General features: G+C 40.3%; 1 protein-coding gene across 6 annotated transcripts in view; it reads right to left on the bottom strand.

Annotated features, from left to right (window-relative positions):
- The window catches only part of CAPSL (calcyphosine like), a 48,177-nt gene extending 35,126 nt beyond the window's left edge, over positions 1-13,051 (bottom strand). For 3 of the 6 annotated variants that reach the window (XM_070587030.1, XM_070587027.1, XM_070587026.1), the window contains exon 1: positions 11,199-13,051. In XM_070587030.1, coding sequence (XP_070443131.1) covers positions 11,199-11,234 — 36 coding nt within the window. In that variant the 5' untranslated portion in view covers positions 11,235-13,051. Of the gene's footprint in view, positions 1-2,542; positions 2,643-11,198 lie in introns of those variants that run through there. The other 3 variants (XM_070587031.1, XM_070587028.1, XM_008512094.2) reach the window with 1 other exon arrangement.
- Positions 13,052-14,206: the final 1,155 nt, after the last annotated feature.

The following is a 14,206-nucleotide window of genomic DNA, read 5'->3' as shown; positions in this document are numbered from 1 at the left end:
GAACTGCTCCTCCTCTTGCCCCTTCAGGCCTAAGGATAATTCTCCCTCTTCACTGTGGCAGCCCTGGGGTGTTTCCTCATCCCTTATCTATATCCTTAGCCCTATCCCCATCTTTGTAAATTGTCTTTCATTAAACGCCTTTCTGTTACTACTTTTGAACGTGCCATTCATTTCCTGCCAAGAGGCTGATGGGTACAATGTCTTTATCCTATCTGGTACTTGAATTTGTATAAGGAACTCTACTTCTGCAGCCTTCTCAGATAAAGGTACTTCTTACCCCAAGTAAGGAACCTCACAGTCTCTAAAACACACCTGCCATCTCCACATCGTGACTCATTCTCACACCCTTCTTTGAAGCACAGCCCAGCTGGACATCCTCCCTATGTCTCTCTTTGGCTCTGTCATTTCATAAATCACTGAGACTCTGGGTCCTGCCTCAGAGACTTCCTTTTCGTCCCAAGTGCCCTCATCAATCTGGGCAAGCTCAGTGCTCATCCTGACAATCCATCTAATATGCAGCTGTAAGTTTCCTGGAGTTCCTTGATTTCTACCAACTGCATCTCTCACTCTTTTCACATTCCTTTCCAAGCCCATCTCTTACATTTTGTCACCAACCAAAGCTGGTCTCCTCTGAAAGTTCAAAATTCAACATCCACTTTCCTTTCATTTTTCAGTTTCATTCTTCCAATCACATTGGAAGAATCACATTCCAATCTCACTCTCATACCATCCCATAGCAATCTCAGCCATATCCACGGACACAATGATGACTCCCGAATCTTTATTCCAAGTCATGCACTCTCCTGAGCTTCAGAGCCAGATGTCAAATTACCACAAAATATGTGCACTTCAGTGATCTACAGATGCTTCAAGTTTAATGTTCCAGAACCAAATTCATTGTCTTTTCCTCCTTATCCCTTGCCTCAGGAAATGACAACACCATTTTCTCAGGTCATTAACTGGACATTACCCTAGACTCCTTCTCACCCTCTACATCAAATCAGTGGCCAAGTCCTGTAAAATTTCACCATCTTGACATCTTTTGCATCTCTGTTCCTTCCCTCATTTCCATTGCCATGGATACCACCTTAGTCCAGGACCCAGTAATCTTCTATTTCCACTATTGTAATTGCCCCTTAGCTGGTTCCCTGCCTCCAGTCTTTCCCCCTCCAATCCATCCTCCAGATGACAGTCAGAGCAATCTTTATAAAACAGAAATCAGAACTTCATACTCTAGTCTCAATGCCTTTGGTGGCTCTCCACTGTGTACCGGTAAAGAGCAAACATCTTAGCATTTTATATGTTGGCCCTGCCTATCTCTACAGCCTTGTTTCTAATCATTCTCCACCCCTTCAAAATCTAGTCTACATCTGCACCCACTCACATTCCCCAAAGACACCATAGGTTTCTATATCTCTGTGCCTTTGTACATGCCATCCCATTTTCAGGAACATCTTGCCTCCCTTGTTGGTCTAGAAAAGTACTGCTCTTCCTTGTAGAATCACTGTGATGAAGCTTCACATAACCCTCTCACCAGAAGGAAACAGCTCGCATCTTCCTTTGTATAATCTGTGCAAAGCCCAAATAGCATCCACATTGCACTATGACAGAATTCACTGCTTGCAGAACTGCCTCTCCTACTAGACTATAAGGTCCTTAAAGCCAAGGGCTGTATCTTTTGTGTTTTCTGTCGTCATATCATCAGCACTTAGCATAATGCTAGTAGATTGCTATTAGAATTGATCATTGTGATCGGTATTAGATCATTGTTATTTGAATATAAATACAAATGTAGGCCCACAATTTAAATTTCAATATTTAAAATGCAAAATTACAAAATAAAGAGATTTCTGTAGTTGTACGATTTCGAGGAACCAATTAGAGCTCTAAAAACAGGGAAGAAGCTCATCTGCTTAGTGTGGTTTCACTAGGCCCCAGACTGTAAGGCAAGAGGAGTGGACACCTGGCAATACCATTGATTAAGGTCCTTCTCAACTACACAGTCCATCAAATCAACTCTCTGATATATTTTTAATAAGCCGTGTCAGTCCATTTTAATAAGAATTCTGACTCTAAGTGGTCGGTACAGCAGGGTATGGCAGATATAGTACAACTTTGAGTGTCAAACAAACCAAGGTCTGAATCAAAGCTCAATCTTTTAATTGTTTAATGACTTGAGATATTTATCCTTCTTGAAGCTGTTTTATCAATGGTCATACAGGCTGCTTACAGCAATTCACCTAAACACTTCACACTCAAGTATCCAGTACATAGTGGCTTCTCAATGATGTTTATTTCCTTCCCTTTCATCAAAACAAAATGTATTTTTGTATATTTTTATCTGAATATCTCTTTGCAACTATGACAAAAGCCTCCCCCAGCACCAAGCAAGCTATTTCCTCCCTAGACTGACAGCCAAGAGCTCTCATCAACTTTTAGGTTTTCTTTTCGGAAAGTAACATCTACTCTCTTTTTTTCGTTTTTAAGCTAAAATGAAACAAAAGTCATCAAATCAATATAATAGATAAAAACATTGATTTACCTTAAATGCTAACCTGTTGCCACCAGTTGCTTAGACTTGCAACTATGGACGCTCTCTCCTGCATCTGGGAAGACTGGTCCCCGCCCATCCCCCTATTGCCTCCTCCCTCTTACCTTTCCTGCTCACCTCCTGGTCCGCCCTCTTCATGCCAATTGGATAGCTTGCAGTCACTGCTGCAGACTCACAGCCTGACTGGCTCAGCTTACTATCAGTCCCTATCCTGGCCCCGCCTTTTCTCAAGTTTACACTTCTGTTGCCTAGGAAATCCAGTGACTGTGAAAGCCCAAGCTGTTTGCCCTAGGAGAGAAGCCAGCAGGAAGTTCTGCTGGCAATTGTTTGGCTTCTAGAATGGCATCAAAACTTGCTTCATAAGTTTTATAAGATAACGTTCAGCAAATTCTCTTTACTTCTTTAGGCAACCTGTTCCTGCTTTTCTGTTGTCTCCAGATGGCTTCCTGCTAGAGCGTCTTATTAGGTGAGACTTAAAACCACAACACATAAGTTCCCTCGCTCTGCTTCGGTGGCCCAGGGTTTCGTCCAGTTCGGATCCTTGGCGCGGACATGGCAACGCTTATCAGGCTACGCTGAGGCGGCATCTCCACATGCCACAACTAGAAGCCACAACTAAAATATACAACTATGTGCTGGGGGGGAGTTGGGGAGGAAAAAGCAGGAAAAACAAACAACACACAACACACTGGAGCAGGCAGGTGTAATTACAGGTGGTTCAAAGTCTTCCCTCCTCCTCCACCTCCACACACTAATAGAATGCCACTTCCCACTGTTTCCATCCTTGGTTTCTTCTGTTCTCTTTTTTTTCTCCTCTTTTTACGTCTCATTTCTTTTTGCATTTGTCCTTCACAATAAGTTTGCCAGATAAGAAGCAGGCTAGTGGCCCTAAATCACTCTCTTTCATTGTTGTACCCCTGACATCCACCCTTCCCTCATCACTTCCACCCTTTCTTGTGCTTCCATCATGAAGTGGTACAAAGAACTGAAGACTAGAACGATGAAGACAAGAGTTCCACTTTCTCTTCTGCATGTTACATTATATATATTCTCAGGCAAGTGTGGTCATGGATTTCTACAGTCTCTAGAGTGGACACTATATCTGCCTTTCCAACTTCTCAGACTTGCCCTGGAGGCCAAGGGGATTTTAATGCAGACTTGTCTTGGTTGAGGGGAATTCCAGCAAGGTGTGATCTGAGGGGCAAGAAAAAGTCACTTGCTCAAAAATATGTCCCTTGTTTCTCTTTTGGGGTTGGATGTTTCCAGAAGGCCCTGCCTATGGTGCCTGACACCTACCAAGCAGCTAGAAAGAGCTGATACTAGCAGGGATTAGATGTGCTCCCCACCTCCACCCCAGGGTGGTTCTGAGTGTCTTCTCCAGACTCCATTAGCCACTTCATCCGAAAAACACTCCTTCTTGCTGCAGCTGACCTCCTGGTGTTAAGCTGTTCATTTCACTTTCACTAAGTGAAATTACTAAGCAAAACTAACAAGCTATTAAGGAGCAACCACTTACACAAGGTGCACCACCAGTGACAGAAATATCTGCTTTTTAATTAATCAGTTGGACAATGGGAAGCCAACTGAGAGCTCTTAGAGGACTAGCAGAGAGTCAGTTCAGCTTTGTGTCTTGCCAAGTGTCCAGCATGGTACCTTGTAGAAATGTGAAATCAGTCAATATTGGTCAAATCAAGTTGTTGAACTGGATAAAATGCATTCATATTAAGGACATTTAAAAGATGAAATCTGATTTTCAGAAATAGCTATTTCCTTGAACTAAATAGAAGTTTGTATAAGACCAAAAGTATTCTATTTACTTCCTTTTACATGTATAGTTGGTTGACATTTAAACAAATAACCATCTCACAATAGCTTGCAACTGGGATGTAATAAATGAAATAATAGAAGATCGACACGGGGGAATCATGTCTACAGAGCATTTAGCATGGATAGGCGCACAAAGAATCAAAAATTATCAAGTCTGAGGAGCAAAATCAAAAGGGATACAGAAAAGTGAGTAGAGTCTAAGGGACTTACAGGACCCCATCATGTGGATTTATATTTGTATTATGGATGTCACAGGAAAGGAGCAGAGAGATTGAAGAAATAATGGCACATGACATGATATTATACGTAGACAATCCTAAAGATTCCACACACACACCAAAAAACCTGTGATAACTAATAAACAAACTTAGGAAAGTAGCAAGAAACAAAATTAGCTCACAAAAGTCAGTTGTGTTTCTATATATTAATAATGAACACTTCAAAGAGGAGATTAGAAAAACAATTCCATTTACAATAACATCAAAAGAATAAAATACTTAAGAATAAACTTAAACAAGGAGGTGGAAGGTTTTACATTGAAAACTACAAGACTACTGAAAGAAATTAAAGAAGATATAAATAAACGGAAAAAAATCCAGGCTTAATGGATTAGAAGAATTAATACTTTAAAGGTGTCCCTACCACCCAGGGTGAGCGACAGATTCCATGCAATCTCTATCAATATTTTTTTTTGCAGAAATAGAAAGCCCATCCTAAAATTCATATGGAATTTCAAAAGATCCAGAGTATCCAAAACAATTTAACAAAAAGCAAGGTTGGAGGTCTCACACTTTGTGATTTCAAAACTTACTACAAAGCTACAGTCATCAAAATAGTGTGATACTGGTGTAATGACAGATATATAGACGAATGAAATAAAATAGAAAGCCCAGAAATAAACCCTTGTATATTTGGTCAAACAACTTTTGACAAGGGTTCCAGGACCATTCATTAGGTGAAGACAATCTTTTCAACAATAGAGTTGGAAAACTGCATCTCCACATGCAAAAGGTTGAAGTCGGACCATTACCCATTCTTGGTAACTCAAATTGGTAACTCAAAATGGATCAAAGACCTAAAGATATGAGCTAAAATTATAAAATGATCTATTCATTTCTCAGGAGAAAATATGGAGAGAAATCATCATGCCATTGGATTGGGTAATGATTTCTTGAATATGAGACCAAAAGCACAGGCAACACATCAGAAAATAAATAGATTGGATTTCATCAGAAGGAAAGACTTTTGTGCAACAAGGGATACTATCAACACAGTGAAAAGGCAACCAAGGGAATGGGAAAAATATTTGCAAATCATTTATCTGATATGGGATTGATACCGAGATTATTTAAAGAATGCCTACAACTCTACAAAAAAACCCAAACAATATGATTCAAAATTGGGCAAAGACTTGAACAGCTATTTCTCCAAATAAGATATATAAATGGCCCATTAGCTTACCAAATGGTAAACATCACTAATAAGGGAAATTGTAATTAAACCACAATGAGACACTATTAGGATGGCTAATATCAAAAATTAAAAATTAAAAAAATAAACAAAACCAGAAAATGACAAGTGTTTGTGAGGCTATGGAGAAATTGGAACACTTGTGCATTGTTGGTGGAAATGTAAACTGGTATAGCCACTGTGAAAGACAATATGGCAGTTCCTCAAAAATTAAACATAGAATTATCATATGATCCAGAAATTTCTTTCCTGGGTATATACCCCAAAAAATTAAAAGAAGGGACTTGAACAAATATTTGTACACTACTGTTCATAGTGGCATCATTCACAATAGCCAAAATTGGAAGCAACCCAAATGTTGATGGACAGACAAATAGATAAACAAATGTGGTATATACATACCATGGAATATTATTTAACCTTAAAAAGAAGGGACATTCTGACACATGCTACAACGAGGATGAATCTTGAAGACATTATGGTAAGTGAAATAAGTCATCACAGAAGAACAAATATTGTATGATTCCACTTATATAAGGTACCTAGAGTAGTCAAATTCATAGAGACAGAGAGGAGAATAATGGCTGCCAGGGTGTGGAGGCAGAGAGAAATGAGGAGTTACTGTTTAACGAGCAGGACTTTTCAGTTTGGGAAGATGAAAATGTTCTGGAGATAGATGGTGATAATTGTTTCTCAACAATATGAATGTACTTAATGCCCCTGAACCATACCCTTTTAAACGGTTATTTGGTAAATTTTATACGACATATATTTGACTATAGTAAAAAAAAAAAAATTGGAAAACAAAAACAGAAAAATTGTACAAAGTAAGCCTCTGTTATCTCACAGATTATAGACCTTAACTTCCATTATTCTCCTCCTTTGTAACTCCTGTCCCAGTTCCAAGGCCTGACCCACCATCAGGTCAGATAAGACCTCTCATATTTTGGTCTGGTTTTATTTGTGCAATTGAATCTTCCACTACCCTAGTCTAGCCAGGGTCACAGGGGGAACCCAGCCTCATGGCCATCTCGCTACCACCTCCACACATTGGGCCCCCTCTTCTCCCAACCTGGTGTGTCTTCCCTGCCCGGCTCCATTCATAAAAAATGCTGCCATGAAGTCAAAGGCCATCTAGCCTGTGAATTATTCCCCAGCTCTGTCTGCTCACTTAATACAAGGTCAGTATTAGGAAGGGTAGACACTTTGGTGCCTGGAAAGCCCACGCCAAATCTAGGCTCTTGTTGCCTATGAGCTGAATGGTATTGGGAAAATTATTTACGTCAAGTGAACCTCTGTCCTTCCATTTATAAAAATAAGGGTTGTCCAAGTTGCCTCCAGATGGCATGGTATTACATAAAATCACTTCCGTACAATAGCAACCCAGTGCCTACAGGCAACAGGCAGCCACTAATCTGAGCTCTGCTGTCTTTTGAAAACTTTCAGAGCATGGCCTCATCCCAGACCAATCAAATCAGAAAATCTAGGCAGAGCCAGGAACCAGGGCTCTACAGGAAGGAGACATTGGAGATAATTGGAGATAATGCTTTCACTTCTTGCTGTCAGTCCCACACAATCCTGCCCTGGTTACATGGTGTCTTGCTTTTTTTTTTTTTTTTTTTTGTGCTGAGGAAGATTCACCCTGAGCTAACATCTGTGCCAATCTTCCCCTATTTTGTGGTGGGTTGCCACCACAGCATGGCTGCCTATGAGTGGTGTAAGTCCATGCCCAGGAACTGAACTCAGGCCACTGAAGCAGAGCACACTGAACTTAACCTCTAGGCCACGGGGCCAGCCCCTATGTCTCACTTTTAATCAAGAAATTAATAAAATTGAGAATAGAAAAACAATAGGGAAATCAGTGAAACAAAAGCTGGCTTTTTGAAAAGATAAGGAAATAAGAAAGATACAAATTACTAGAATCAGAAATGAAAGAAGGAACACCACTAATGAGCACACAGAAATAAAAAGGAATATAGAAAAAATACTAAGAACTTTAGATGCCAATAAATTAGATAATGTAGATGAAATTGACAAATTCCTAGAAAGACGTAAATTACCAAAGTCAGTTCAAGAATAGACCTGAATAGACCTATAAAGAGTAAAGTTTGCCCCATTTGGGTAAAGAACTCTGAGAATCTCTTGCCATATAGATATTCAAAATATAAATCAAAGTTACATGTATTTCTACACGAAGTATAAACACAATGCACAGCCTCATCAAGACTCTTGTTATCTTCTTCAGATTTCTAGACATTACTGGTCGTAACCAAGGCACTAATTCACTTCTCAAAACGCACGAGGCCAGTGTTTTTTGAACAGGATGTTCAGTGAAATTTCAACTCCCTCACCAGCCTCAGGTTGCTTGTTTCATATCATGTCCCAATGACTCACTTAAACAGGTTCAAACTGAAATAAATGAAACCTGGCACATTCTGGTCATCAGTCAAAGGTGAAGGGAAATCCTCATTCCGGCCCCAAAGCCTAACCACCATAAAAACCTCAAGCCGCTCTCCTTTTCCTGCTTTCTCAATGTATTCTTGGACCAACTTGGGACTTGACTTACTGTCCCCAGGAAGCCTCATTATGTTATCAATAAACCTTTTTACAGCTTCTTGTTGTTTACGTGATGCCATAAGTCTTAACATCCAAACTTAATTTTGGGTGGGGAAGAAGTTCCATCCTACTTCTCAGAATGGCTAAAACAATTTAGGAGGAAATAATGCTAATTCTACCCAAACTCTTCCAGAAAATTGAGGAGAGAACACTTCCCAATTCATTCTGTGAGGCAAGCATTTTACTGACACCAACGATAGAAAAAAAATTCAAAAAATCACAGAACAATATCCTGCATGAACACAGATGGAAAATCTAAAACCAAAATTTTAAAAAACCACATCTAAAAATATATAAAGAAGAAAATATATCTTGACCAAATGAGGTTTGTTCTTAGAATATGAGGTTAGTTCAACGTTTGAAAATCAATCAGTGAAATTCATCATATTAGAACAAACAAAAAAAATCATATATTCATATTAATACCTGTAGCAAAAGCATGAAATTAGATATGATCAAAATTAAAAATTGTGCTCTTCAAAAGACACTGATAAGAGAAGGAAGAGATAAGTCATAGACTGGGAAAGAATATTTACAAAGCATATATTGAAAACTCAATAATAAGGAGACAAACGACCTAATTTAAAAATGGACAAAATTTGACAAACACTTCACTAATGAAGACACACAAATGACAAATAAGCACATGAAAAAATGTTTAGCATGATTAGTCATGAAAGAAATGCAAATAAAATCCACAATGAAATACAACTAAAGAATGGCTAAAATTAAAAAGACTAATAATGCCAAGTATAGATGAGGATGTGGTGTGCATGGAACTTGCATTCATTTTTGGTGAGAATCTAGAATGTTACAGCCACTTTGGAAAACAGTTTGACTATTTCTTAAAAAGTTAGACATACAACTAACATATGGTGTAGCCACTGTACTCCTAGCAATTAATCCAGAGAAAAGACAGTACATGTTCATACAAAGACTTGTACACATATATTCACAGCAGGTTTCTCTGTAACAGCTCAAAACTCGAAACAAGCCTAATGTCCCTCAATAGGCAAGTAAATAAAAACACTGTGGTAATCCATACAGTGGAACACCACCCAGCAAGAGAAGGAAATGAACTATTCATTCGCACAATATGGATGAATCTCAAAATAATGATGTTGAGTAAAATAAGCCAAAATATGAGTATGCAACTTATGATCCCATTTGTATAAAATCTACAAGATGCAATCTAACATATAGTAACATATTAGTAATTGACTGGCGATGGGAGGGCCGGGGGAGATTGCAAACGGACATGAGAATTCTTCTGGGGGAGAAAAATATATTTGTTATCTTGATTATGTCGATGGTTCACAAGTGTATACATATACATCCAAGTATATCAAATTGTATGTTTTAAATACGTGCAATTTATTATATGCCAATATTACTTTAATAAAGTGTTTTAAATAATGAAGATAAGGAATTTCAATCTGTGGCCATGAGGAATTAACAAGTCTGTATTTACCTTTCTTCTTTAAACAACTAAAAATAACCCAGAGCAAATATACAATAAAATGGCTTTTAGGCATGGGACACCAGGCAGTGCAGGACATGGATGGCTGGCTGGAGAAAATTTCTAGGTCTCGTAGCAGGAGTAGAAAGTAACCTATGAAATAGGAAGAACAGCTCTCCTTGCAAGATAGAAGCCTTAAATATGGTTGAACACTTCGGATCAATAAAAACTTAAGCCACAGTACATGTTAGTATTTACCAAAATTATCAACAATACTGTCTGGAGGCTTGCCTGAAATGAAGTGACACCCAGATAAGGGGGTAAAATATGGAGGTATGGTGTGTGGAGGCCAGGTCTACAGAGCCTAATAAGATATCCAGCACTTAATACACACACACGCTTTTCCCATTTTTTCAATACAACTAGATTCAAAAAGATTTTGGGCTAAGCAGCGCTATACAAAAGACATTATCTCTTTTTGCCTGGGATAGAAGAATTCAATAATTTTCAAAAAGCATGCTTAGGATTAAAACATCTCCTCCAAAATGAAGCGTGGTGACATTATGACTATGATCTTGGAGAATATGAGACGCCCGGTCCAGCAGTGGATAATGGCTTCCACCTAGGAATGACGAATAACTACATTTTCGTAAAGACGAGAACAGAAGTCTGAAATCGATGTGGAGACGTGGGGAAATCCAGGGTAAGACAACAGAAAGTTGACAGTGAGTAGAGGAAGATGAGTTTCTTCAGTGCCTCTTCTCACTTTGGGTAAGCCCCAGCCCAGACACCCACATCCTGTCTGCCCCAATCCTTGACCTGCGGCAATCCTCCGTCAAAAAGCCCCTCTTGTGACTCGTGGTCTCCATGTTAGTGTGATGAGCTTCTCAGTGCTTAGGTCTTACGGAGTTCCTGATCCTAAGGTGCATCTTGCATTTGTAGCTGGGGCCATATGGAGATACCTGCAACGTCTTGTCTAAGACCATGTGCTATCTTGGAATATTTTTCTTGAATCTATGGATCTCAGCAGCAGAGAAAGCCAATTCAGGAGGGAAGGAATTAGAATTTGCCAAAGTTGGGAAATGGGGTACTTTTGGGAGATAAGTTCCCACAATGATTGGGTCAGCAGAGACGGGTGTAGAACTACAGAAACGGTTTGTTTCTGTGGAAATTAATCTAGCTTTTAGATCCATACTTGTGTAACCGGTGATAGCACAGATTATATAAACACAAATCCCCCATCCCCTCAGACTGTCTGTTCTTGCTTACATTTACCTCATGGAGGAAACAGGTGCAGGGGAGAAGGCACATCCACAGATGCAGCCGTTCATGTGTGTCTTCGTGAGCCAGAGGGCATTCTGGAGCAGAGGCGGCACTTCCAGCACATCACAACCACCCCAGCTTCCTCTTGGAGTCTGAGGCAGACCAGTGTACTTTCAAGAAAGGAGGAAGCTCTTTTCCACCATTGCCTTTAACTATCATAAAAAAAAGATTTAAAATGGAGTACATTTAAATACTGTATTTTTTAAATACTGATTTTTAGAAATCCTCACCGTAAAGAGTGAAAGAGTGGAATCAGTGGAAGATGACACTTTGGAGGTAAGAAGCATCCTCTTCCACAGATTCCTTAAGGCAGCACTGGTGTGCTTTAGCAAAAGACACCTCATTTCCCTGACTCAGTTTCCCTCTCAGGAAATAAGAGAAGAGACCCTATTAGATAAACTCTATGGTTTCTCCCAGCTCTAGGATCCCCAGATTCTTGGGGATCTAAAAGTGATCTAGGGAGCCCAGGATCTTTTCAGGATGGGTCAAATAAAATTCTTGGGGAACTCCATCCAATGATGACTCCTTATTCTGATAAATTTTTCCCATTGGTATTCTGTTCCTTTTGCGCAAAAGTAAAGGAAATGAAACTGGCTCCACAATATGCAGAATTAACTGCTTCCCTGTCCTTCAGAAACTTCCAGCAGCACAGGTGAAAGAAAGAGGGGTTCCCAAGGACTCGATTGTCCTGGGGTCCTTTCCTCTGCTGGATCAGTTCTCCAGGTTTCCTATTAATGAAATATTCCCCATTTGTGCTGCTGCCCCCAGGAGCACCTTTTTCTGGCCCTGAAATTAACTTCATCTTCCACTTTCTACAGGTAATTGCTGTGCCCCGCACTCCTCCCATCCCCCACCAGAAGTTTAGAGTGAGCCTCTGAATGTCCAGCCCACGCACCGGAAGAGCCGGCCCAGGTCTCAGTCTCAGAACTGGATCTAAACTTCTGGCCCCAGCCATGAACAATGGGAAGCATGTCTAGAGCAGATGAAAAGAGAGGAAAGGAAATTGCTGTTTTCTCCGGACTACCTTCTCCTCTACTGGTAGAGGCCCCTCTCTGTCCCTGACTGCCTCTCCCTTCTCCAGCCTGGGACACAAACCTGCTCAGTCTGCAAAACCACAGGGAAGGACCCTCTGACCTAGGACTGTTTGCCTGAGCCCTGGCACGGGTGCCTGGGACGCTCCTATCTCTGGATTCTTTGGCCAAGCACTCACCCAGCAAGGACAGAGTCAGGATTTTGGCAGCTTCTGAGAGCAGGAGCCCAGGCAGAAGGGAGCAGATGAGAAGCAGCACCCGTTGCCCCGCCATGCTGGTTCCTGTGCTGGAAGCCCTGTGCCTCCTCCCTGCAAAGGAACTGCTGCACCCCAGACACATGGTGCACAGGCAGAGAAGGGTTGGCGCTGGCTGGGAGCCTGGGAGGTGGGAAGAAATGGATCCCTCCTGTCTCTCTTCTCTCTGTCCCCTCCTCTTCTTCTTCCCCTCCTCCCTAGGCTCCTGCTCCACTGGACATTCTGCCCTCACCATCCTGCCCATGAGCAATGGGAAGGAGGGGTTAGTGAGCTGATCCTTAGCCCTTCTCCATCCAAGTAATCACCACACTCTCTGCATAGAAAATACTCGGAACCAGGAATGGTAGAGACCTTAGGAAATCACGTGGATGACAGCTCCGCCTCAAAGTAGCTCCAACTATCTGAGTTTTATGGACAATTCCTAGATTTGTGGTATTTCATCTCTAGTCAAAGTCTTCTAATTACCTCACGCTGCCATCCCCAGAACCCATTTCCTCAGGGACCTGCTTAAAACCTCCTCTAGTGTCCCAAGCTGAAGAGACACTACTCCCTACATGTAGTGTCTACTCCCTGGAAGTAATTCCTTGGGAGTAATTTGTTTCTACTCTGGAAGCAAATCCCCAAGTGAAATCAATCTACCATTATTGGATTATATCTCTGAAACCATCTTTTATGGTGGTTTTTTTTTTTTTAGTTTTTATTATTTCATTGAGGTCACATTGGTTATAGCAATATGTAAAATTTCATTGTTTTGACTTCTGTATAGGCTGCATCACATTCACCACCAAAAGTCTAGTTTCCATCTGTCACCATACATATGTGGCCCTTTATCCCTTCTGCCCTCATCCCACCCCTTCACCTATGGTAACCGCCAGTCTGTTCTCCTTTTCTATGTGTTTGTTTATTTGTTTATCTTCCACATACGAGTGAAGTCATACCACATTTGTCAAACTTTCACTGTCTGACTTATTTTGCTTAGCATAATACCTGCAAGATCCACCCACAGTGTTGCAAATGTCACGATTTCATCTTTTTTATAGCTGAGTAGTATTCCATTGTATAAATATACCACATTATCTTTCCCCACTCATCCATTGATGGGCACTTGGTCACTGGGGTTACTTCCAAGTCTTGGCTATTGTGAATAATGTTGCAATTAACATAAGGGTGCATCAATCTTTATTTATTTATTTGTTTGTTTTCTTTTTCTTTTTTGTTGCAGTAACATTGGTTTATAACATTATATAAATTTAAGGTGTGTGTCATTATATATTTTGATTTCTGTGTAGATTACATCATGCTCACCACCCAAAGACTAATTACAGTTCATCACACACACATGTGCCCAATCACCCCTTCAGCCCCCCTCCCCCCTTCCCTGCTGGTAACCACCAATCCAATCTCTGTGTCTATGTATTTGTTTGCTGTCGTTTTTATCTCCTACTTATGAGTGAGATCATATGGTATTTGACTTTTCTCCCTCTGACTTATTTCACTCAGCATAATAAGGAGTGCATCAATCTTATGCAAGTAGGTTTTTCACGTTCTTCACATAAACATCCAGAAGTAAAATAGCTGGAACATATGGTATTTCTAATTTAATTTTTTGAGAAATCTCCATACTCTTTTCCATAGTCGCTGCACCAATTTGCATTCCCACTAGCAGTGTATAAGG

This window comes from Equus przewalskii, chromosome 20 (assembly GCF_037783145.1).
Source record: "Equus przewalskii isolate Varuska chromosome 20, EquPr2, whole genome shotgun sequence".
In the NCBI taxonomy this organism is placed as follows: Eukaryota; Metazoa; Chordata; class Mammalia; order Perissodactyla; family Equidae; genus Equus; species Equus przewalskii.
The sequence above is the reverse complement of the archived record's forward strand: the minus strand, read 5'-3'. Positions and strand labels throughout refer to the sequence as shown.